Source organism: Mustelus asterias, chromosome 19 (genome assembly GCF_964213995.1).
Source record: "Mustelus asterias chromosome 19, sMusAst1.hap1.1, whole genome shotgun sequence".
Lineage (NCBI taxonomy): Eukaryota > Metazoa > Chordata > Chondrichthyes > Carcharhiniformes > Triakidae > Mustelus > Mustelus asterias.
Genome location: NC_135819.1, coordinates 59,018,366 through 59,041,636, shown reverse-complemented (window position 1 = coordinate 59,041,636; position 23,271 = coordinate 59,018,366). Strand labels below are relative to the sequence as shown.

Below are 23,271 nucleotides of genomic sequence, written 5' to 3'. Positions count from 1 at the left end.
GTAGACTGGGGTTGTTCTCCCTGGAAAGACGGAGGATGAGGGGAGTCTTAATAGAGGTGTATAAAATTATGAAAGGCATAGATAGGGTGAACGGTGGGAAGCTTTTCCCCGGGTCGGTGGTGACGTTCACGAGGGGTCATAGGTTCAAGGTGAAGGGGGGGAGTTTAACACAGATATCAGAAGGACATATTTTACACAGAGGGTCGTGGGGGCCTGGAATGGGTTGCCGGGCAAGGTGGTGGAGGCGGACACACTGGGAACGTTTAAGACTTATCTAGACAGCTATATGAACGGAGTGGGAATGGAGGGATACAAAAGAGTGGTCTAGTTTGGACCAGGGAGCGGCGCGAGCTAATTATTCTTTGTTTCTCGTTTCAAGGCTTCATTCTATGATCATCTTGCTGGTGCCAGTACAGAGCGAGACTGCGGATAGTTGGGAACCTGTCTCGGGGGCAGGGAATTCATATGGTGTTCGTGGAAGTGGAAATGAATAGGGTTGGGAAGCATTTTCCGATCAGGGCCAGTGTGATCTCCTGGACTCGTTTCGATCGCCTCAGGGGGTCGGAGAGGAATTTCCCAGATTTTTTTTCCCCATATTGGCCCTGGGGTTTTCACTCTGGGTTTTCGCCTCTCCCTGGAGATCACATGGTCTGGAATGGGGGGGTGGGGGTGAGTTACTAGGTTGTGATGAACAAAGCATCGTAGCTGTGAGGGACAGCTCGGTGGATAGGATATTAGTATGTAGATAGGCTGGAAAATTGGGTGGGGATCCTGGATTCAGGATTCAATCTTGGACCGGGGAGCGGCGTGGGCTTGGAGGGCCGAAGGGCCTGTTCCTGTGCTGTATTGTTCTTTGTTCTTTGTTCTTTGAAAAGGGAAACTAAGAAAAGAAACTGATCCTTCCAGTTTCTGAAAAAATTAAGACTGAAACTGCGATTGAACCAAAACCTATGAGGAGAAACAAATCTCATAAACTGAATAGATGATGATGATTCCAGTGGGATAATACAGGCAGGCTGAAGAAGACAGAGGCTAGATCCATAAACAGAGATATAGGGCATCATTTTCCAGTCCTGCCAGCGACAGGTTGCGTGGCAGGCAGGAGCAGCAAATTCAGAGAGAGGCCAAAAGTTGGATTCCTGCCAACAGGAAATCAGTTAAGAATTTTCCCCTTATCACTTCCATGGCAGACTGATGGCTGGTCGGGTGTCCTGCTGATTCATGTTGGGAATGCCATTCGCATACGTTACCATGCCATGAATATTGTTAGGGTATCTGATCAGAAACCCCAAAGTAGCACAGTGGTTAGCACTGCTGCTTCACAGCTCCAGGGACCTGGGTTCGATTCCCGGCTCGGGTCACTGTCTGTGTGGAGTTTGCACATTCTCCTCGTGTCTGCATGGGTTTCCTCCGGGTGCTCCGGTTTCCTCCCACAGTCCAAAGATGTGCGGGTTAGGTTGATTGGCCATGCTAAAAATTGCCCCTTAGTGTCCTGAGATGCGTAGGTTAGAGGGGTTAGCGGGTAAATGTGTAGGGATATGGGGGTAGGGCCTGGGTGGGATTGTGGTCGGTGCAGACTCGATGGGCCAAGTGGCCTCTTTCTGTACTGTAGAGTTTCTATGATTTCTATGATATTATGAAGTCAGACTCGACCCCAACAATTTTCTATTTTGGCATTAGCGTGAGGATAAGTTGTTTCACTCCAGGCACAATTCTACTGACAAACTAGAAGCTTTTATCAAAACAAAATTTATTTAACAATACAGTTTAACTCTAACAAATTAATTAGCTTAACCATTAAAATTGAACAATACCTAAGCATGACAAGATACAAGTTTATCATTAAGTTCCAATTCAAGCAATATTCCTCTAAAAGACTTAAACCCCCTCTTTAAAATTTGTTAGCAAAGCACAGGCATATTTGCTGTGTTGTAAATTACCAGCCCTGGAGCTCTCAGAGAGGTATTTTCAGAGAGAGAGCCACTGCTTTCTTCTGGCAGTCCAGGCAGCGACTGCTTATATTTTAAAATGAAACTGAAACCTTTTCTTTCCTTCAAGCATCACATGACTCTCTCTGTTAATCAACTTAATCAAAACTCTATTCTGAAACCCCAGGAGAACCTAAATAAACAAAAGGTCCATTAACTCTACATGGTAACACATTCTAACTAAAATCAATTAGTCTACATTCTTAGCATCTGCTGCATGTTTACCAGGCAAATTGACTCTTGTAACAAAACACTCTCTCTTAAAACAAACCCACCTTACACATAAAATACATCAAAATAGCATAGTACCATAACAATAATCATTAAAAATGCTGCTTGTTGGAATCTGGCTTCCACCTCCTTATTACATGCTATGCCATTGAAATTAAACCAGTCTAAATCACAACCAGATATAAATCACTTGACATGTGACTTCAAAGTGAATACGACATTTAAAGCCTACCTGCAACAGTGCTGCTCTGGTTTCTCAGCAATGCCAGTGTGATGCCACACTGGTGGGGTGTAGGTTTGGTCTGCTCAAGGTGGGTGCCTCCATACTCTGGAGGACAATGTCAGGGCTGGGCTGCACTCTGAAACAGAGAATAACATTACAACTGGAGAGGTTGGGGGAGGGATGGGGGAGGATGACTGAAACATGGAGGACAATGGGGTATGGGGGAGGTGGAGGGACGTGGGGATGATGGCAGGTAGAGAGAAGACCAAGGGTGGGGAAGTGGTACCCTGACATGGAAGATTAGAATGCACACCAAGAAGCAGGTGGGTAGAAATTGAATTGTATGAATGGGAGAGAATGCACACAGGCTCTGGAATAGGAGGGAGGTTGTAATTGTGTGAGTGTGACCGCAGGGGAAAGGGTTGCACAGAGACTCATGGAGGTGGTGGACATGAAGAACAGGTTGCACAGATTCCACATGAGATATGGGGACCTCAACAGCGACGGGTTCAGTGGGGAGGGCTGGTATGTCAACCACAATGACAATGGGATCCAAGGTTACTGGGGGAGGCTGGAGAATAACTGGAAGGATGTCTAGCTGCACATCATAGAGAGACCCAAACAGTAACAAGGAGGAGAGTCAAAGCAGGGCTCAAAGTAAAAAGTACAACACCACTATATTGAAACCCTGAAGTTATTGCGCAGTTTAAAATTGAAACTGGAAAATAATTTGCACAGGATGGGTCTAAGGCAGTGTGGGAGTTGCCCACGACGGGACTAAGAGGCCGTTTCAGGAGGCACCCTCAATTTGCTTTGAGTCACAACATTGAAATAGAGTCAGTGCTAAGAGAAAAGAGGAAGACTTCCTCGAGAAGGTGCAATTGGAGCCACTATCTTTTAGAGAAAAATGGAAAATGTTACAGAAACTCAGCAGGTCTGGCAGCATCTGCGGAGAGGGAATAGAGCTAACATGTCGAGCCAGAATGACCCTTCGTCAGAGCACTGGCTTTTAGCATGCTTTAATGAAAGACTGCAGGAGTCATTGGCTTCCCAATACAGTTGCTTCATTTGAACATTAACAGAGAGAGCAACTAGTAAGGAAATACAGCTGCTAAATATCTGCCGGATCATCAATGGAAGTCTGTAATGTGCTTTTTCCAATTGCCATGTGTAACTGCCCAAAGGGCATCCAGTCATTGTTGAAGTGCAAATTGAGCTTAATCAACATACCAGATCAGAGATTGCAGGAGTGCCTTTGGTAAGGTGAGATATTTAATGAATATGTCCAAACCACTGTGGGATAGATGTCGAGTATCAGGATTGGCATCTTGGTCACTTGGATCTGTTAGTTCATGCCTCAGTTACAAGCAAAAAGCTAATAGGACAGATGCAGCCCCAGGGGCACGGCAGTTGCTGTTTGAGTGGGAGGTCGACTATATTTGCCCAGTATTCATTAATTTGTTGCATCTATCAGGACCCAAAGAGAAGGAGGATTGAATAATGTGGCCTGAGCTCAATGCTGCCTACTTGATGGCTGTGATCCAATTGAGGGGGAGAAGGGCCTGGCACCGCCAATACAACTTTGAGCGGAAGCCCGACCTGAGGTCCAAGGCTAGGGGAGCCCCAGCAAGACCCAAAGTATGAGGAGGTTTGAACCATCCCATAGAGGCGACTCACATGACCAAGGATCTACCAACAAAAATTTTCCTATCTGGAGATGAGGAAAGACAATGGCCATCACGTCCACACTTGTCAGAAGCTGTGGTGGATCATATCTGCCATATTTTGTAGGAGAATCTAACGCATCGTGAACAGGGAGGACATCCCCTGAAGGTCACCATTGTGCCTGCAGATCATTGCAGGGATCCACAGGGGACCACAGTTCTCAATGCATACATTTATCAAGCAGGAGACAGATGTCTTCTACAGTAAGGCCATCATTATGTGAAGTTCACACTTGATAAAGCTAGCCAGACTGTAAGATATCTGGGCTTTGCAACTATTTCAGGATTCCCTAACGTACAGAGCACAATTGATTGCACAGATGTGGCTTTGAGAGCTCCATGTCAGCAGCCGCTGATGTTCATGAACAGGAAAGGGTTCCATTCTTTGAATGTTCAACTGGTGTACAATCATCAGAAGCACATTTATGCCAGGTACCTTTAGAGTTGACATGTCTCCTGAGTCACTTCCAGGTACCTCACATATAGAGAGGGCCTCAGCAAATACAGGGGAAGAGCGGTATAATGTGGCGTTACAGCTTGACACAATTGATCATCGAACAGACATTTGGCTTCCAATGTTTGGACTGCTCAGGTGGGGCTCTGCAGTACTCTCCACAGAGGGTGTCTTGCATAAACGTGGTCTGTGGCACTCTTCACAATCTGGTGCTTTAAAGGGGTAATCCTTTACCAGAGGAAGACAGGCTGACAGCTCTTTGGATGAGTAAGAGCAGAAATTGGGCATGAATCTAAAGACAGATGATGGTGAACTTACATGTGAGGATGCCATCGAAGAAGCATGGAGAAAATGTGCCCATGCCATTCCGATAGCCACAGGTTCCAGGAGGAGTAAAGTGATGCCATATTCCTCCTGTCCCTTAGTGCCATTCCATTGCGTTGAAAGGCCTTTACAAAAAGTCACGTTGAGAGCAAATACAGTATTGGGACTTGCACCTTGCAGACCTTGGTTGGAGAGATCGTCATGGCTGCAGTTCTTGTGCTTTGGCACCACCAATGAAGAAACAATTATAGCTAACCCTCCAAGGCTATTGAGCACACCCAACACCATGTTCTCTTCTAAGGAGTAGAGATTACTAATGTATTTTGCAAACATTTCCAGTAAAGAGTTTGACCCATCTCCCTAACAGAACACAAGGGTCAAGTAACGATCATGAATTTGCTATACATTGTATGAATGTGAGGCTCACAAAGGGTGGTTTAGGTCACCTCGCAATAAGAGGGCACATCGATGCATATACCAAATGCTTTCAAATGACGAGACCATTCTCATGAACAGCAAACGTATTTACAAAGGTACATGAAATTTACAGCGATCGAAAACCCATGACTCAGAAGTGATGTCAAAGTTTCTTAATTTTAATAACCCAACCACTAGGTCTTGGTGCATCGTCAACATCCTCAGAAGACTTGGAGGCAGACGTTAACTGCTATGTCCTGTTGTCTTTGTTGACTTTGGCAGATGTCCACTAGAGGGTCGAGACCCAGGGTGCCCGGCCTGCTTTGGGTCTCCTGCTGTGAAGAGGTGCATTTTTCTCAGCACACATTTGTGCTTTTTGATTCCTCCTTCTCAGGGATCAAGCAATATTCCTATGACTGAAAAGGCAGACATATAACTTGCTTCTTAGGCCTTTACTGTTGTCACTGTTTAACTGGCTGCTAAGAAATGCACAAGTGTGAACTGATTTGACAGAATAACTTAATTTCTTCCTTCATCTGCTTGTTATCTCCTTCAGGGGAGTTTCCAAGTCCAAACATGTGCAGATTAGGTGGATTGGCCGTGCTAATGTGTCCCTTAGTGTTCAAAGATATTTAGGTTATGTGGATTAGCCATGGTAAATGTGCAGAATTATGGAAATAGTGCAAGGGGTGAGCCTGTTTAAGATGCTCTTTTGAAGAGTCGGTGCAGACTCTATGGGCCAAATGGCCTCCTTCTGTACTGTGGGCATTCTATGTTAACTAAAAATTCTATAATCTTAGAGAAACATAGGTGCAAGTGTACAACTTAGCAAGCCCTGCACAAAAGTAAACTAATTACTTAATGGGTTAAGTCCCACCCAGTCACAAATTTGCTAAGCCACATTTAGAATTTTTTTTTCATCATGTTTCAAACCGAGAAAATATATAGGGAACTAACAATTTCCAGGCATTCAAATATTTAATGAAACAAGCAATTTTGTGTCTTGTGGTTTATGAACGACAACCAAAAATGATGACATTAGTTTAAAGAAGAAAGCCCCCAATGATGTTTTTTGAGATATCTCAAGATCTCTTAAGCACTTTAAACAATGAATAGAACCATCTGATACAAATTCTTTGATGAAAACATTGCTTTGGTTTCTTTCTACAAACAAAACAATTTGATATTGCCTGAGTTTTACTGTAATCGGAAAGAATTTTGTTGAAATAATTGGGTAGATTTTCAAAACTGGGCTTACAGATTGCTCCAAAATGAAAATGAAGTAGTTTTAATGAAAGGCAGATGATTCACAATAGCTTTATGCCTGGACACAAGTTGAAGAATCTACCTCATTGTGTTACTTCATTGAGCCTTTTAGGTTAAATCCCATTGCTGAATACAAAGTCATTGGCGATACATCCTGGAATGTGAGAGAATCTCAACTGCAATGAGATAATTTACTCGCCATAACTATCATCCATTTACTGCAGGAAGGAGTATACACCAAAATGGGCCCTTTACTTCACCCTCTTTGTAAAAGACAAGATTCAAATCACTTTTATCTAGCAACCAGCCATAGTTATTTGTTCTTAAACAAATTCAAAGAGTGCTGCTTTGATTATACATTCTGGCTTCCATTCTTCTTCAACACAGTTATAAAATACATTTTTGATCCTCTCAGGGCAGCACTGTGACATAGTGGTTAGCACTGCTGACTCACAGCGCCAGAATCCCAGGTTTGAATCCTGGCTTGGGTCACTGTCTGTGTAGAGTTTGCACATTCTCCCCATGTCTGCATGGGTTTCCTCCGGGCGCTCCAGTTTCTTCCCACAGTCCAAAGATATGCAGGTGAGGTGGATTGGCCATGCCAAATTGCCTCTCAGTGTCAGGGGGGGTAGCTGGGGTAAATGCATGGGGTTATGGGAATAGGGCCTGGGTGGGATTGTGGTCGGTGCAGACTCGATGAGCCAAATGGCCTCCTTCTGCACTGTAGGATTGTATGATTCCCCAGTGTCTCTCACCCCACCCCATCACAGAACTCTCTGTACTCTGTTGAAAACTTTGACAATTGAAAGATAGCCTCATATTATTTGGCATTTGTTTAATCAATTTTGCTGAATCCTTTTATGGAAATCTATCTGCTCCATTCTCTTCACTCAAAAATACTTAAGTTTAATTCATTACACAAAGTACTGAAAATAACTCAAGCACACAAGTCTAAATATTTAGATTTATGATCATTAAAGGAATTGAACTGGCATTTTCCCAGAATTCGATCTTCACCCTAGAAACATACCTTCTGGCTCTTTGATATGAAATGAAAAGGTGAAGAGTCAGCCTGGATGTTTCCCAACACATTTCAACTTGACCATATTTGTAAAGGATTGTTTCTTGAATTAATATTTCTAAGTACAAGCAAATAATTTAATTTTAATTGATGCTAACCCTGTATGAATTTCGGCCTCTGCTGAACATGCAGCTACTCAGCAGTGTATTTAGCACTGGGCTGCACACTTCAATCATGGAGATGGGCGGACAGCATGAAGTTTGCATGCTGCATGCATCACTTGCAACTGGCATGGAGTAATTGCGCATCATGGTCCCCATACCTGCTATCAGGCCTTATCAAATGTCAAAGTGTTTAAGCCAACTTACAACTATTGTCAATTGTCATGAAAACCCATTTGGTTCACTAATGTCTTTTTGGGAAGGAAATCTGCCATCCTTACCCAGTCCATCTTGTGTGTGACTCCAGATCTACAGCAATGTGGTTGATTCTTAACTGCCCTGTAAAATGGTCTAGCAAGCCACTCAGTTCAAGGACAGTTAGGAATGGGCAGTAAGTGCTGGCCTGCCAGCGACGCTCACATCCCATGAAAGAAAAAAATCCAATCTGGCCAATATTGCCCCATCAGCCTACTCTCAATCATCAGCAAAGTGATGGATGTGTTTGACACTGCTATCAAGTGACACTCAACAACAACCTGCTCACCAATGCTCAGATTGAGTTCTGCAAGGGCTATTCGACTTCAGACCTCATTATAGCCTTGGTCCAAACATAGACAAAAAAACTGAATTCTAGAGGTGAGGTGAGAATGAGTGCCTTTGACATCAAGGTAGTATTTGACTAAGTGTGGCATCAAGGACCCCTGGTGAAATTGAGAATGGGAATCATGGGGAAAGCTCCCTACTGGATGGAGTCACTCCTAGCACAAAGAAAGATCATTGTGGTTGTTCATGTCAATCATCTCAACCCCAGAACATCACTGCGGTAGTCCCAAAAACATTGCCACATAGTCTCCCAAACCCATGACCTACCTACCACCTAGAAGGACAAGGGCAGCATACGTTTGGGATCACCTTCAAGGTTCCTCACTATCCTGACACAACTATCATAGAATCATCGAATCCCTACAGTGCAGAAAGAGGCCATTTGGCCCATTGAGCCTGCACCGACAACAATCTCACCCAGGCCCTATCCCCGTAACCCCTACTAATCCTCCTGACAGGGGCAGTTGAGCATGGCCAATCAACCTGACCTGCACATCTTTGGTCAATGGGAGGAAACTGGCGTATCTGGAGGAAACCCACGCAGACGCGGGGAGAATGTGCAAACTCCACACTGACAGTGACCCGTGGCCGTAATTGAACCCAGGTCCCTGGCGTGTGGGACAGCAGTGCTAGCAACAGTGCCACCCCATTCCTTCACTGTTGCTGGGTCTGAGTCCTGGAACTCCCTTCCTAATAACTCCCTACATCACATGGACTGCTGCTGTTCAAAAAGCAGTACACCACCATCTTCTTGAGGGCAATTGTCAGTGATGCTCACATCCAATAATCAACAAAAAGCTTTCCAGAATGTGATTGAAAAATACATTTTTGGCTTAAAAGATCAGCGCATGGGAATCCTAGCTGGCCTTAATGGGAACTGCACATGCAGTCAGGAAAACAGAACAATCCTGATCCGTGCTTTTATTATCTCATCACTCCATTGTTCCAGCATTTGTCTTGCTAGTCTCTCGACATTTACCATCCATAAACTACAAATCATCAACATTGAAAAATATTATGGCCTGTCTCCTCACACCCACACCAGGGCCCGCATTCTCAAATCTCATTTGGCCCTGAGTTCCAGGGAGTTGATGAAGATTTTTATCCTTGCTTACAAATGCATGGCTTTTTCTATCTTTGAAATGAGTCCCAGTCACATGTGTCTGAACATATCCAACAGTTTTAACACCACCCCGTTTCTCATTCTCTGCTCTAACCTCAGCAGCTATTTCTTCGACCACTTTGCCTACTCCTAACCCTCCTCCCCTTCCCCTCCAACTCAGTGTCGACTCAGCGAATGAGTGCGATGCCAAGTACTCTGTTCGAGTGAATTAAAGGAATGCAAGTTCTTTTTGAACTGACAACTTAAAAATAAACCCCATATGTTCATTAAGGGCTTCAATACTTTAAAACAGAACATGGGGAGGAAAGAAGCTTCCATGGCTTCCTAATGCTTTTTGTTATTATACAAAACAATTACTTTCTGTTTATTACAATCCCAGAATAGAATATAACTGACAGTTTTGAAAGTGAGCCTTTTTTTGTGCCAGAAGAGACTTCATCATCCAAACAATGTTACACTGGACATATTCAAATATACTTTGGAAGACAGAAAACAAAGTATAATATTTGATATATTTTAATTTTCAAGTGGATCCTATATTTTCAACTCGTTCAGTACAGGCCAAGAGACCATTGTCGCTTTCCCCATGACAGCTAGCTCTTTGGAAAACCTAGTCTTCCTGGATGTCTGGATATAAACATTAATTCCAAATGCCACAAGCATTAATTTCTATGATGGCAGTATGTAAGTCAGGTCATGCTGTTACTTCCTGTAAAGCAATTTGAGTTTTTTTTCAGAATTATGGAGATAAATTTGCTCTTTATGTCATTATGCCAAAGCAATGTTATGAACTTCTGACATTTTCAAGCTGAACAAATGGAGCTTTCTGCTCTTGGACAGATTTGTGGCTGGTCATTTAAACAATGGAATTGAAGAAATAGTGTGCTCCAAAATGTGTTTATCCTTAAGGAGAAAAATCGTACAATAGTGCAAAATGATACGCCATTCAGACACGTTAACCTGTGGTAGAAAATTAATAAAGAGGTTCTATTTTTGCTTTTAACACTGCAATGAGATTACTGTGAAATTCCCCTAGTCGCCACACTCTGGCGCCTGTTCAGGTACACTGAGGGAGAAATTAGCATGGCCAATGCACCTAACCAGCACTATTATAAGCTATCGATGGCACAGTGCCAGGGACTGGGGTTCGATTCCTGGCTTGGGTCACTGTCTGTGCAGAGCCTGCATGTTCTCCCTGTGGCTGCGTAGGTTTCTTCTGGGTGCTCCGGTTTCCTCCCATAGTCCGAAAGATGTGCTGGTTAGGTGCATTGGCCATGCTAAATTCTCCCTCAGTGTACCTGAACAGGCGACGGAGTGTGGCGACTAGGGGATTTTCACAGTAACTTCATTGCAGGTTAATGTAAGCCGACTTGTGACATTAATAAATAAAATAAACTATTCAGTAATCTTAATTCATACACAGGCTTAAGATTTCCAGTCCCTCCACCTGGCTTTTGAGAGTATCTTGGAGATAATGTTGGAAAACTGTTTGGGAATACACTCTGCAGCATTACCTCCTCTCCACCCTTCTTTTCTGTCGCGTAAGCTGCTACCACCTATATGTAAGCAGCACAGACCTATTCCAATTATATTTAATTAGGAAAACATAGGACAGAAGTTTTACCACCAAGGATGGGAGATGTGGTCAATGTTGTGTGCCTGCATTCCACTGTAATGTAAAGGTTCTCAGCAGAGCAAAGCTTAATGTGAGGCTGGAGAATAGCACTGCCCGTGGTATGATGTGTAGAGCCATGTAGTAATGGACTCGAGAAAACACTCTGGAAGCAGCCTGCATGGAGAAAGCAGCACTATGCATGGCAGTAACAGGGATCTGTACATAATTTAAGGTTAACAGTAAATAGTTCAGGTTCAAATATTGAACAAAGTTCTCATCATTGAGACATCAAATGAATCCAGAACACAACATGGTGGCAGTGATGAAATGAAAGGTGGCATTTTAAACAAATTAAGCCAGATAGAATCCCAAGATATGAAAATTTAAAAGCAGCTGAAGCTAGACTAGAGAAACAAGGACTAAGAAACAAGAGACTAAGAAGGAAAATTAATGAAATAATTGAAGAAACTTCACTACAGACTTAGAAATTGATGAATCCACTAGAGTGAGTGGAGGTCCATTGCAAGACCCCAAGTGGCACAGAGTAAAAAAACTGGTCACATCACAAAAATAGATGAACAAAATGCAAAGAGAAAACTGTACTTATGTTATAGACTAGGTGGCAGTCCCTCAGAGGGCAGCTGAAAGAGAGTGGTAGAAATAGTCTACAGCAGGCACCAAAGCACATGGTGACCGGGCTGAAGCTTATAAAACAAAGTCTAAAATTTAAAAAGAAAAGCTGCAGAGTAATGAGAGAAACAAATCACCGGAGCGAGGGAGATGATATTAAAGTAAATCACCAGATGGTTGCCAACCACGTAATGCAACGAAATGCACTAGCCGAAGAGATTAACGCTGAAGAAAGAAATTGCTGAGAAGCAGCCAAAAGGATTTTTGAAAATGAAGCAGTTCTACAAGAAAATATTCACATCAGAGCTGAACTGGAAGATTTGAAGGGCAAGATTCAAATTTATCTTTAAAGACGCACAATAAACTGAAATCTTCAATGAATCAACCTGTTTGAGATCTGAACAAATTTCAGAAACAAAACAACCTTCAATTCCATAGTTGGCAAGTCAAAGCAGGAGTTAAGAAAACTCAACCAGAGGGAAAACAATAGGTAGCAAAGGCACACAGAGAAGTTGTGACACTCAAAGACTCATGAAGAATCCGTATGTAGCCATGGAAAAACATGGGGAGCTAAAAAGGACATTAAATATTATTCCTAAAAAAGCTGAGTTGGATCCATCAGTAGCAATGAAACAATACACTGAACCCCAGAGTGAGTTGGCAAGAGGCCAACAAGAAAATAAACAATTAAAAAAACTAATTTTCCTTCAAGATCAAATGCAAAAGGAATGCATAACCATTTAGCAACATGAAGAAATGAAGACTGTCTTAAACAACATAATGGAAGCACAGCAGAAGAAATTTGAGGATACTCTACTGAATTACAAGAAAGCCCAAGGCAAAGCAAGCAAGCTTCACAAAGTGAAGGAAAACCTGTTGAAAGACTTTCACAAGCTACAAGAATCCCTCACGTCAAAGTCTGTTCCACTGGAAAATTATGAAGAGAAGCAAAGTGAATTTAACATCACTCTGAACAAATGGAAGAACCAGTCGGCAGAGAGGACTCAGGAATGTGCAATATTCCAGGAAGAATCTGAAAGCTACAAGAAACAAAGTGAAGAGCTAAAGAACCAGCGAAATGAAAATGAAGGAGAAAAGGCCATAGAACTTCCAGGCTGCAAATGGTAATTATGCCATGAGTAGCACAATTACAGAATTAAAACAAGTTAAGGTTTCATCAGAGACAGACCTGGCCAACAGTGAAACCAAAATGAAGGACAAGAACAAAGTTATGCTGCAGACAGCGGAAGGAAAGACAGAAATAAGATTGAAAAATGTAAATCTGACACTGAAGGAACTGGAAGCAGAAAATGTTGAGCCAAATGAAAAGATTCATAAGCTTACTTTGATTATAAATTTGATCATACAACAGCAAACGAATGTTTGGCTGAATTTGTGAAATTAATCAAAATGGGAAATGTATACATCTGGTAAGAATATGGCAGAAACCATGGAAAAAGAATATAAGAGTCCACTCCAATAATGAACAGAGTGCCAATTCTCTTCAGAAGGAATGAGACAAACTGAAAAAAAACAAGTTATTAACAGAGAAATGTAACACGAAAGAGCACAAAAAGCGAATCAAATGGAGAAATCCAAATGTCAGAAACACAGAGTACTAATATCATTCATCCAAACATGACACACAAGATGTTGAGGAACCATCAAATCTCAAGACTGTTTGAATTTATAAAGTCAGAGTATTGAGATGGGGGAGATGAGATAGCAAATAAAGATTGTATTACAAGTAGTTATACCACACGAAGGGAGGAAAGTTTCCTTCTGAGAATAAAGGGGGATGTTGTATGATGTGTGTGCCTGTATGCCATTATAATGTAAAGGTGCTCAGCAGAGTAATGATTAACGTGGCACCACCCGTGGTATGATGTCACACGGTAATGGACTCCAGAGAGCACCCTAGAAGCAACCTATATGGGGACAGTAGCATCATGCGCAACAGTAACTGGGACCTGTAAATAGTTAAAAGTTGACAGTAAATAATTCATTTTAAACAAATAAGTCTCAAGATCACACCATTGAGACATCAACTGAACCCATAACTCAACAGTCAGGTTTAAAGCCCTAAATATAGGATCAGGTCAGGGTCCTGACAGGATCCCACTCATTTTAACCCAGTTGAGTGTGCAGACAAGTGGGAAACCTCTTTGGAGCAGTCAGAAATTAAAGAAAATATTTAAATACCCAATTAACTCGGGATTGTGTGGAACTTACAAGGATTAACCAGGTGAGAGTGCAATGGGGAATGCTTGTTCAGTAAAATTGACAGGTTGGAAAACCTTCAAAGAGTGTAAATGAAGAGCTGCAGCCATGCTAAGTGAGAGGTTAGTGCTCACAGCACTTATTTGGAGAATGTATTCTTACTGCGTGACAGGTCATTTCCAATATCTAGGAAGTCAGTTTACTTATTTTTGACTTAAATCACCTTAATCTGCATTTCCCTGCTGCGAGCCCTCACTTATGCAGCTATCTTCGATTTCAATTGCGGAACAAGGAAGGCAACAATTCCAACAGCAACAGCACGAGGAACAACACAAGCAGCAAGATAAGCTGCCTTCTCCTCAGCCACTTGTTGTTCCAAAGGACAGAAGTGATTGGATTTGAAGGTTCACCTCAAAGGCGAATCCCGCAACAAAGGGTCTATAGGTGGAAGATCGGCTGTCTAATCATATACAAGCATCGGTGCCTCAGGAGGTTCAGGTATATTTTTATGGCAGGTCATTACAGATATTGGCAGCCTTCTGGAACAAGGCCTCCTTCCCAGTGGACCAAGTGGCCAAGCATTGCCGGTGTTGTCAAGGTGGCTGTCACTGGAAATCCAGCCCCGATTCTCTGCCTTTCTCTAGAATTCTGAATTATTTTTTTCTGCAAGGAAAGAAAGCAGGAATTTGAGTTTGAGAAATGGATTGTGTGGAAGGAGTGAAGGTCAGCATTTGTGGAGGGTGACTGTGAGGCATGGGTGGGAGATGCCACAAATTTGAGGGCATGTCAGTGGTAGACACCCAGATGGGGATGTGAGGTGGTGTCTGGAGAGATAGGAATAAGTGGAGCTATAAGGTGTGAGTCGTATTGTGTAGGATAATGCTGGGAAAGTCAGAGTGTGAGGCTTGTCACCTCTTATTCTCTTCATCTGTCCTCTCCTGAGGTCCTTGAACCTTTTTGTTTAAGGGAATGCACTCCTGTTCAGCTCAATTCTACAGCCACTTCCATCCATGACTGCTTGGCTTGAGAGGTTGGTATCTTAATTCTGTCCTTGAGAAACATCACTCCACTTCAGTTCCTCAGATCCACAGCAGGTCCTCTATGTAAGAGTCAGAGACTGTGTAGGATGTCAATCGTCTCCTATCTATTTCTGTCCTTGCTGAATGGCACTTTAGTCATTCTGACCCTGACAAGGGTCCATTTAACTGGAAATCCTTCCTTTTATGAATTTGGCTTGTTGTCCACTTGCCCTTTCTGATTGTTGGGCAACCTGGAATTGGGATGCTAATACATGGCTGAGTTAATGAATCATAGCAAAACAGTTTCAATGACAAACAGGTTTTTTAAGCCATTACCAGCCCTCCACTGCACAGATAAAATTCCACCCAAAGCTTCTGCTGTATCTGCAGGAATTTGGCTGTGGACATCAAACACAAGAGCTATCTGTTAAACCTTGCCGATGAGAATTGAAAGGTCAGCAGAGGTTTTTTGGAGATGGATCCTTGTAATTCCACTCAAAGCATAATCATGAAGGGGCCCAGGAACAGCAGCAAAATTTTAAATGAACAAAAACAATTTTCAAGGCAGCTTGGAGGTTACCTTCTTTTACTTCCTGAAGCAGTCTAAAAGATTCGCTTCAACAAGTTTCCAGTTCCAGTTCAGTGCAACCACCCGGCAGATGTTGGGGACCATCTTTCCAGTTTAAAGATAATGTAGGATAAAAAAGATTGTCAGGAACATCACTGTGGTGGATGGAAGTCACCCCGATCAGAAAGTCTTTTTGTGTTGTCCATCTGTCTGCAACTGAAATTCAGTGCAACCACAAATGAAATTTGGTGAAATGTTTGTATTGCTGGAAAATTTAACCATGCATTGTGTTTCATTCTGCTCTGTCATTAGGACTCGAACAAACAACATATATTTTGCATTGTGGGTGTAAAATAGCAATGCTTAAATACCTGATAAAAAGAACCACACGACCCATCAACATGGTAATGGACTATGGCAGTGCTGCAGTTTTTTCAATAATATTAAATGGATTTAGTCCCTTGTACTAACATTACTGAACATTTTTGGCAATTCTGAACTTCAATAATTTTTCTTAATGCAGGCTATAACTCCTGCAATCCTTCAGTGTTATGTCAATAGCCTGTACAACTAAGCCATAAGCAATTCCACAACTGAGTCACCGTCTTACACATGACGATACTTAAAATTCATGGAATAACAATACAAATGTTATGACCAAAAATATCAGACAAATCTGCTTCTATTCCCTTCAGATAGGATTGTTCCTAATGTAACTATTCCTGATTATTTGTACAAGTTTGTCATTTGTCAGCAATTTGCAGCTTTATTTGCAATATTATTAAAAATAATGAGAAACTCTAATACATGAGATTTAAGCCATTTTGGAGCATACTTTTCATGATAGGTGGCAGTTAATGAATTATACATGAATAGATTGGATTAAACTTTAAAACCAATTACACATGAAATGAACGACAAATTACAATTATATAGTATCTTGAATGTAGAAAAGTGCCCCAATACTCCACTTTGTGTGGGGTATATTTGACTTGGAATATCAAGCTCATTTAGTGAAGTGGTTTCAAATGTTTTTGGCTGAATCTTTCATAAATTGATTAGTAATGACAGATTTTCTTATCAAAATTGTAACATTATACAATATTAGTTAGACTCAATTAGTTAGAATGCAGCATAAAAGGAGTACTTTAACTATGGTTTCCAGAAAACAGCTAATAACTTACAGATGTCATCAGGATGGGTGTGCCTGCTTTGCACTGCTGAATCTGTCTATCGTTGTACGATGTTTGACAGTAGCATTTGTAAATCCTTCTATTGAAAACCCACTTTTTCTAGTTTCTCAGAGAAAGGTTGGAGTTGCAGAATGTTGCCCCCCCAAACATACATGTCAATATTCCATGAAGCTAAAAAAAGAATTTGGTTTACTGAGTCTGACAAAGCAGTAGCCCTCCAGAGCACAGGCACACCAGCTCAAGGATGATCTCAGACTTGTTTGACAGCTTGGTGAAAGTTTATTTATTAGTCACAAGTAAGGCTTACATTAACACTGCAATGAAGTTACTGTGAAATTCCCCCAGTCGCCACACTCTGGCACCTGTTTGGGTCACTGCACCTAACCAGCACGTCTTTCGGACAGTGGGAGGAAACTGGAGCACCCAAAGAAACCCATGCAGACACGGGGAGAACGTGCAAACTCCACACAGACAGTGACCCAAGCCAGAAATCGAACCTGGGTCCCTGGCGCTGTGAGGCAGAAGTGCTAACCACTGTGCCGCCTCCTTATATATGCACCTCCTTATATGACACTGCACCATCGCAAAAATCTGCAGACTCCATTAACATTTGCCATATTCATCCATACAGGGCTTTTAACCAAAGAGCACAGCATTTTAAGCAGCGGCTAATGATATATGGGATTGGAGTCAGCAGGAAAGTTGTCCTAATGGAACCAAAACTGAGCAGGTTGTTGCTGAGTAAATGCCACTTGATAGCACTGTCGACAACACCTTTCATTACTTTGTTGACAATTGAGAGTAAATTGATGGAGCAGTGATGAGCTGGATTGGATTTGCCCTTTTTTTTGTTCAGGACACAAATGGGTAATTTTGCACATTGTCGACTAGATGACAGTTTTATAGCTTTACTGAAACAGCTTGGCTCAAGACATAGTTTACTCTGGAGCACAAGTCTTCAGAAGTCTATTAAAGTTGGTATGATATCAGAGCCAATTTTGCTGGACCCAGTACCTTCAGTGGTTTCTTGATGCTATATAGAGTGAATCAAATTTCCTGAAGAGTAGGAGCTATGACGGCAGAGACTTCCAGAGGAGGCTGAGATAGACCATCAACACAACACTTAGAGATAAACATGGTTGCAAATGGTCTTGTCTTTTGTCCTGACATACTGGACTCTACTATCGTTAAGAATGGGTAGTTTTTTGAAGCTTTCTCCTCAGTGCATTGCTGGATGTGGCAGGACTGTATAGGACATCAGAGCTTTGTTCTAATCCTATAGGGTGTCAGATCACTTAACTCGGTCTATAGGATGCTGCTTCCACCTTTTAGTATGTATGTAATCCTGTGCTTTAACTTCACCGGGTTGGAATCTCATTATCATATGTCTGGTCCTGCTCCTGGCAAGTTCTCCATCACTCTTCGGATTTGTTCCCTGGCTTGATGGTAATGGTAGAGTGAGGGATATGCTATGAGCTTACAAAACAAATACAGTTCTGCTGTTCTGATGGTCCATGGCACCTCATGGAAGCCTGGTTTTGAGCTGTTAAAATTGTTCTGAGTGTGTCCGATTTAGCACCACACGACAAAGATGGGACTTCATTTCCACAGGGACTGTGGCGTGGTCACTACTGTTATTAAGAGATGCACCTATAACAGGTAGATTGATGAGGATGAGGTCAAGTAGTTTTTTTTTCCATTTATTAATTCACTTATCATTTGCTACAGGTCCAGTCTAGCAGTCATGCCCTTCAAGACTTGGCCAACTCGGTCAGTAATGGTGCTATCTACTCTTGCCCTTGACACTCTCAGTTTTTCTCCCAAGGGTGTTCAGCATGGAAGAGCACTGATTCACTACCTGAGGGAGAATGAGATCTGACATTGATAGCTTGGGAGCTCACCCACATTTCCCACCCGTAAGGCCAGCACTGATTAGCAAGTACTTTCACATTATATCACAGACTCCTGGAAACTCTTTGCAGACTCTCAGGGATCCATGGAACCCAGTTTGAAAACCACTGATTTGTGGGATGTTTGCAGATTTAGCATTGTTTTAGATTATACAGGGTCAGATCTTGTTGGTTTTTCTTCCTTTGTTCTTCAGTAATTCTTGCACGAGTCTATCAGAAGTGCTCATGGAAAGGACAGGAGCAGAAAATCGATACACATTGTGGGCGCTACTTTGCAAGCCATAATAGATCACATGTATGACTGGAGGAAGGTTCAGTTAGTGAGATGCGTCACACTTCCTCCACAAAGGAGTGTGGGCGAAGTCCAAGCAAGGGAAGTAACCTGAAGATAGGTTGATTTTTTTTTTTAAAGATAGTTAAAATTTAATCCCCTTAACCAAAAAGGTCTGAGAGAAGAACTGGAGAACATAGAACTTCCTGTCAGCAGGGAGGGCGTGTCCAAAATTCATCCATAATGACTTGGGCACACATCAACTTCAAAGGAAATTGGAGTCATCTCAATGTTCCTGCACAATTTCTCAAGATCAGGTCTGGGGGAAACCATCAGCTGCAATCCAAGCGTAACTACTATGGTTACGACATGCAGATTTCCGGGGCCTCTATGTTTGCTAGTATTACAAGTCTAAAAACTTGACTTTAACAAAGATGGGAAATATTCATTTTCTTTACTTAATGATATGAAAGTAAAAAGCAATAATCAGAACATATTACAAAGCACCATTACTAAAGCTTTAACCTTCTTTTCTAACTTTCAGTTGTTTTCTGCTGGAAAAATCGGAGGAACTCAAATTGGCCATTTGAAATCCAAATATATGTTATTACACGAAGCTTTAAAAAGGTACAGCATTGTTTAACTGATAATTGTTCATAATTAATTGTTACATTGATAATCATTTTATGTTGAAAGCCATTTTGTGCGTCCTAGGGGAAATTATTTTTGGCTAATTACATCACCATCAGTAAAGTGATGGAAGGGATCTTCAAATGTGCTTTGAAGTGGCAGTAGCTTAGAAATAACCTGCTTACTGATATTCAGTTTGGGTTCTGCTGGGGGCACCCAGCTCCTGACCTCATTACAGCCCTGGTTCAAACATGGACAGAACAGCTGAATTCCAGAGGTAAGGTGAGAGTGACTGCCCTTGACATCAAGGCAGCAACTGACCAAGGATGGCATCAAGGAGCCCTAGCAAGTCAATAGGAATCAAGGGAAGAATTCCCTACAAAGGAAGACGGTTACAGTTGTTGGAGATCAGTCTTCCTGGTTGCAGGACATCATTGCAGGAGTTCCTCAGGGTAGTGTCCTAGACCCCTCCGTCTTCAGCTGCTTCATCAATGATCTTCCTTCCATCATAAGGTCAGAAGTGGAAATTCGCTGAAGATTGCACTATGTTCAGCACCATTCATGACTCCTTAGTTACTGAAGCAGTTCATGTCCAAGTACAGTAAGACCTGGACAATACCCAGGCTTGGGCTGACAAGTGGCAAGTAACATTTGTGCCACACAAGTCTGAGGCAATGACTATCTCTAACAAGAGAGGATCTAACCATTGCCTCTTGACATTCAATGGCTTTACTATTGCTGAATCCCCTACTGTCAGTTACCACGAACCAGAAAATGAACTGGACTAGCCATTTAAATACTGTGGTTACAAGAGCTGGTCAGAGGCTAGGAATTCCGCAGCAAGTAAGTAACTGCCTGACTCCCAAGGCCTGTCCACAATCTACAAGACATAAGGAGAGTGATGAAATACACTCTCCTTACCTGAATGAGTGCAGTTCCAACAACACTCAAGGAGCTTGACACCCTCCAGGACAATGCAGCCCACTTGTTTGGCACCCCATCCATAAAGATTCACTCCCTTCACCACCGTACAGCAGTGTGTACCATCCACATGATACACTGTAGGATGTCACCAGCACTCCTTAGATAGCACCTTCCAAACCAACAGCACTACCATCTAGGAGGACAAGGGCAGCAAATAATTGGGAACATCACTGCCTGGAGGTTCCCCTCCAAGCCCCTCACCATCCTGACTTGGAATTATATCTCTGTTCCTTCATTGAGAGATGGGGGTAGTGGTGTATGTAACTTCACTGATCATTTTGAGAGGATAGTAGTGTGGTGGGTAGACCTTCCATTTTGCTGGTGTTTATGTTGCCCCATTCTAAATCCTGGTAGTTGAGTATTGGTTGATTGGAGTGGGTGTCCAAACTTATAGCAACTCAGTAGTGGCTCTGCCCCATTGGAAATGGAAAGTCAGAGTCATGCTGTGCCATCCCTGTAAAGGGTTCCTGAGGCCCAAAGAACTAGGGAAGATAATCTTTACCTTTTCTCTCAGGAAAGGAACCCAGATCTTTGCCAGAGTATGCCTCTGTTAATTACATGAGATGAAAAATCAGTCTCCACCCTTCGAGGATTAATTCATTAGATTTGCTATAGAAGTTGTGTCTTCCACAGCCAGAATTGGGCATTCTGCTGAACACATCAGGATGATCTGTTCTGGGCAGAATATTCTGGATAATGTTGTAGCCTTCAACATTTCCCAGCAGGGATAAGAAGCACTTGACTCCTTGGTTTGTCCTAAACTCCATCTGGCGTCAACAGCATTCACAGAACCAGTCAATTTGCTGTGCCATAGGAATACAACAGGACTCTTTTTTTCAGGCATTACCAGTTCATTTACTATCTCATAGAGGCTGACAATCAAGAAGAAAGAATTGCAATTTGCCCGCATTGCTGGATTCCCACAGGTCCAGGGCATCTTAGACGGCACAAACCCATCCTCATGAAGCAGCACTGATTTTCAACAGGAAGGGCTTTCATTCCCACAATGTTCAACTTGACTGTGACTGTAGACAATGGTGAATCAAACCAGTCTGTTCATGGTTTCCTGGGAGTAGCCATGACGTCTTAACCCAAAATTCAATGCCTCCTCTGTTTCACCCATAACATTGTAGGCTGGCTGCTGGAGACAAAATTGCACAAAGTGCAGGGTCAGGTGAGAAAAGCCGTGTGAAACTCACTGGCTTTTCTTGCTTGATTTAACAGCACTGAAGTGCTGGCAAGGATCATACTGTCAGTTGGAGGGGCAGGGCCTAAACACACACGTGCCGCAATCCTGTTGTACGAAGAGGAGATGCCATGAAATAAAAGTGAAGCAGGAAGACAAAAAAAGGGGTGAGGAACCAGAAGGTGCAAAGGAAGAACATGGCACAGAAGTATTGTGAGTTATCAAAACTGTAAGGCATCACATTATGAGGGAAATACTATACTGAACCTTTCCTCTTACTCACAACACTAGTACTCCCTCCTTTCATTTGATGACCATATCAGTGACCTCGTACAGAGAATTTTTAAGCTTATGCACACTTACATTTGTAAAATTCTACAAAGAATCTCTTTGACGATTACTTTTGGATGAAATTTCTTCATGGACTATCCTGATTGGCTGCCAGAACGTTGGCAAAGGGTGAAAACCCCATTTACATGTCCATAGTGGGTTTCCTTGATCATCTGCTGAATGGAAGAATTCTCCCCAATGAAATCTTGGCATTTCTCTTGAATATGAGAAACCACGGCCGCGATTTTCCCAAAAGTGCTGAATTGGTGGGAAAACTGTTCTAAATCCCGACTGTTCTAGATCCCGACTGTTCTAGATCCCGACTGTTCTGTCAGTTCAGCTTCTCACCCGAATCTCCGCACTCTGGGCACTGAAGAGGTCCCAGTCGGGAATCTCATTAAAAACCCAGGGGGGCGGGGCCCATTCGCACTGGAGTTTGACAGTTCTGGAACTCTGCACATGCGCAGTGGTCCCGATCTGTCAGACTCCCCGTTTGCTGGCCAGCTCAATCGCCGGCCAGCCTGGGACCCCTGCAGTGCTGCCCTTCCAGCCCTCCCCAATTGCCCGACCCCACAGCAATTCCCAGGCCAGCCCTGACCCCCCCATCCTGGAGCGCCCCGATGTACAGCCTCCCCCGCCCCCCCCCCCAAACAGTGGTGATCCCCTCACCCCAGCAGACGCCTCCCTGCTGACTCCTGCCCAGGAGGCAGCCCGCCCCAATCACTGCCCTTCATCCTGTCTGCAGAGTGGCTGCGGGACCCTCCACCCCCACTGATCACCCTTAGGCTCCGTCCACAATAGACCCCGCCCCCTTGGCACTCCCTGGGTATGGGCACTTTGTCCCTTGGGCAGTGCCAGGGGGCACAGGCTGGGACTGCCAGGGTGCCCATGCCCAGAGGGCACCACCCCCCCGCCGCTCGACCCCCTGGGGGGCCCCCATTGCCCCGCGGGGTCTATATGGGTAGAACTGAGAAATAAGAAGGGGGAAATCACTTTGATAGAGTTGTACTATAGGCCCCCAAATAGTCAATGGGAAATTGAGGAGCAAATATGTAAGGAGATTACAGATAGCTCCAAGAAAAATAGGGTGGTAATAGTAGGAGATTTTAATTTTCCCAACATTGACTGGGACAGCCATAGTATTAGAAGGTTGGATGGAGAGAATTTTGCTGAGTGTATC

The 23,271-nt window shown here is 43.0% G+C and overlaps 1 protein-coding gene across 2 annotated transcripts in view; it reads left to right on the top strand.

The window, feature by feature from the left end:
- The window catches only part of ccdc146 (coiled-coil domain containing 146), a 127,390-nt gene that overhangs the window by 19,857 nt on the left and 84,262 nt on the right, over positions 1 to 23,271 (top strand). The window contains exon 3 of one of the 2 annotated variants that reach the window (XM_078235599.1): positions 19,506 to 19,588. The exons of the other annotated variant lie outside the window; for it this stretch is intronic. Within the exon in view, the coding sequence (XP_078091725.1) occupies positions 19,506 to 19,588 (83 nt within the window). The remainder of the gene's footprint in view (positions 1 to 19,505; positions 19,589 to 23,271) is intronic. 2 annotated transcript variants of the gene reach the window in all.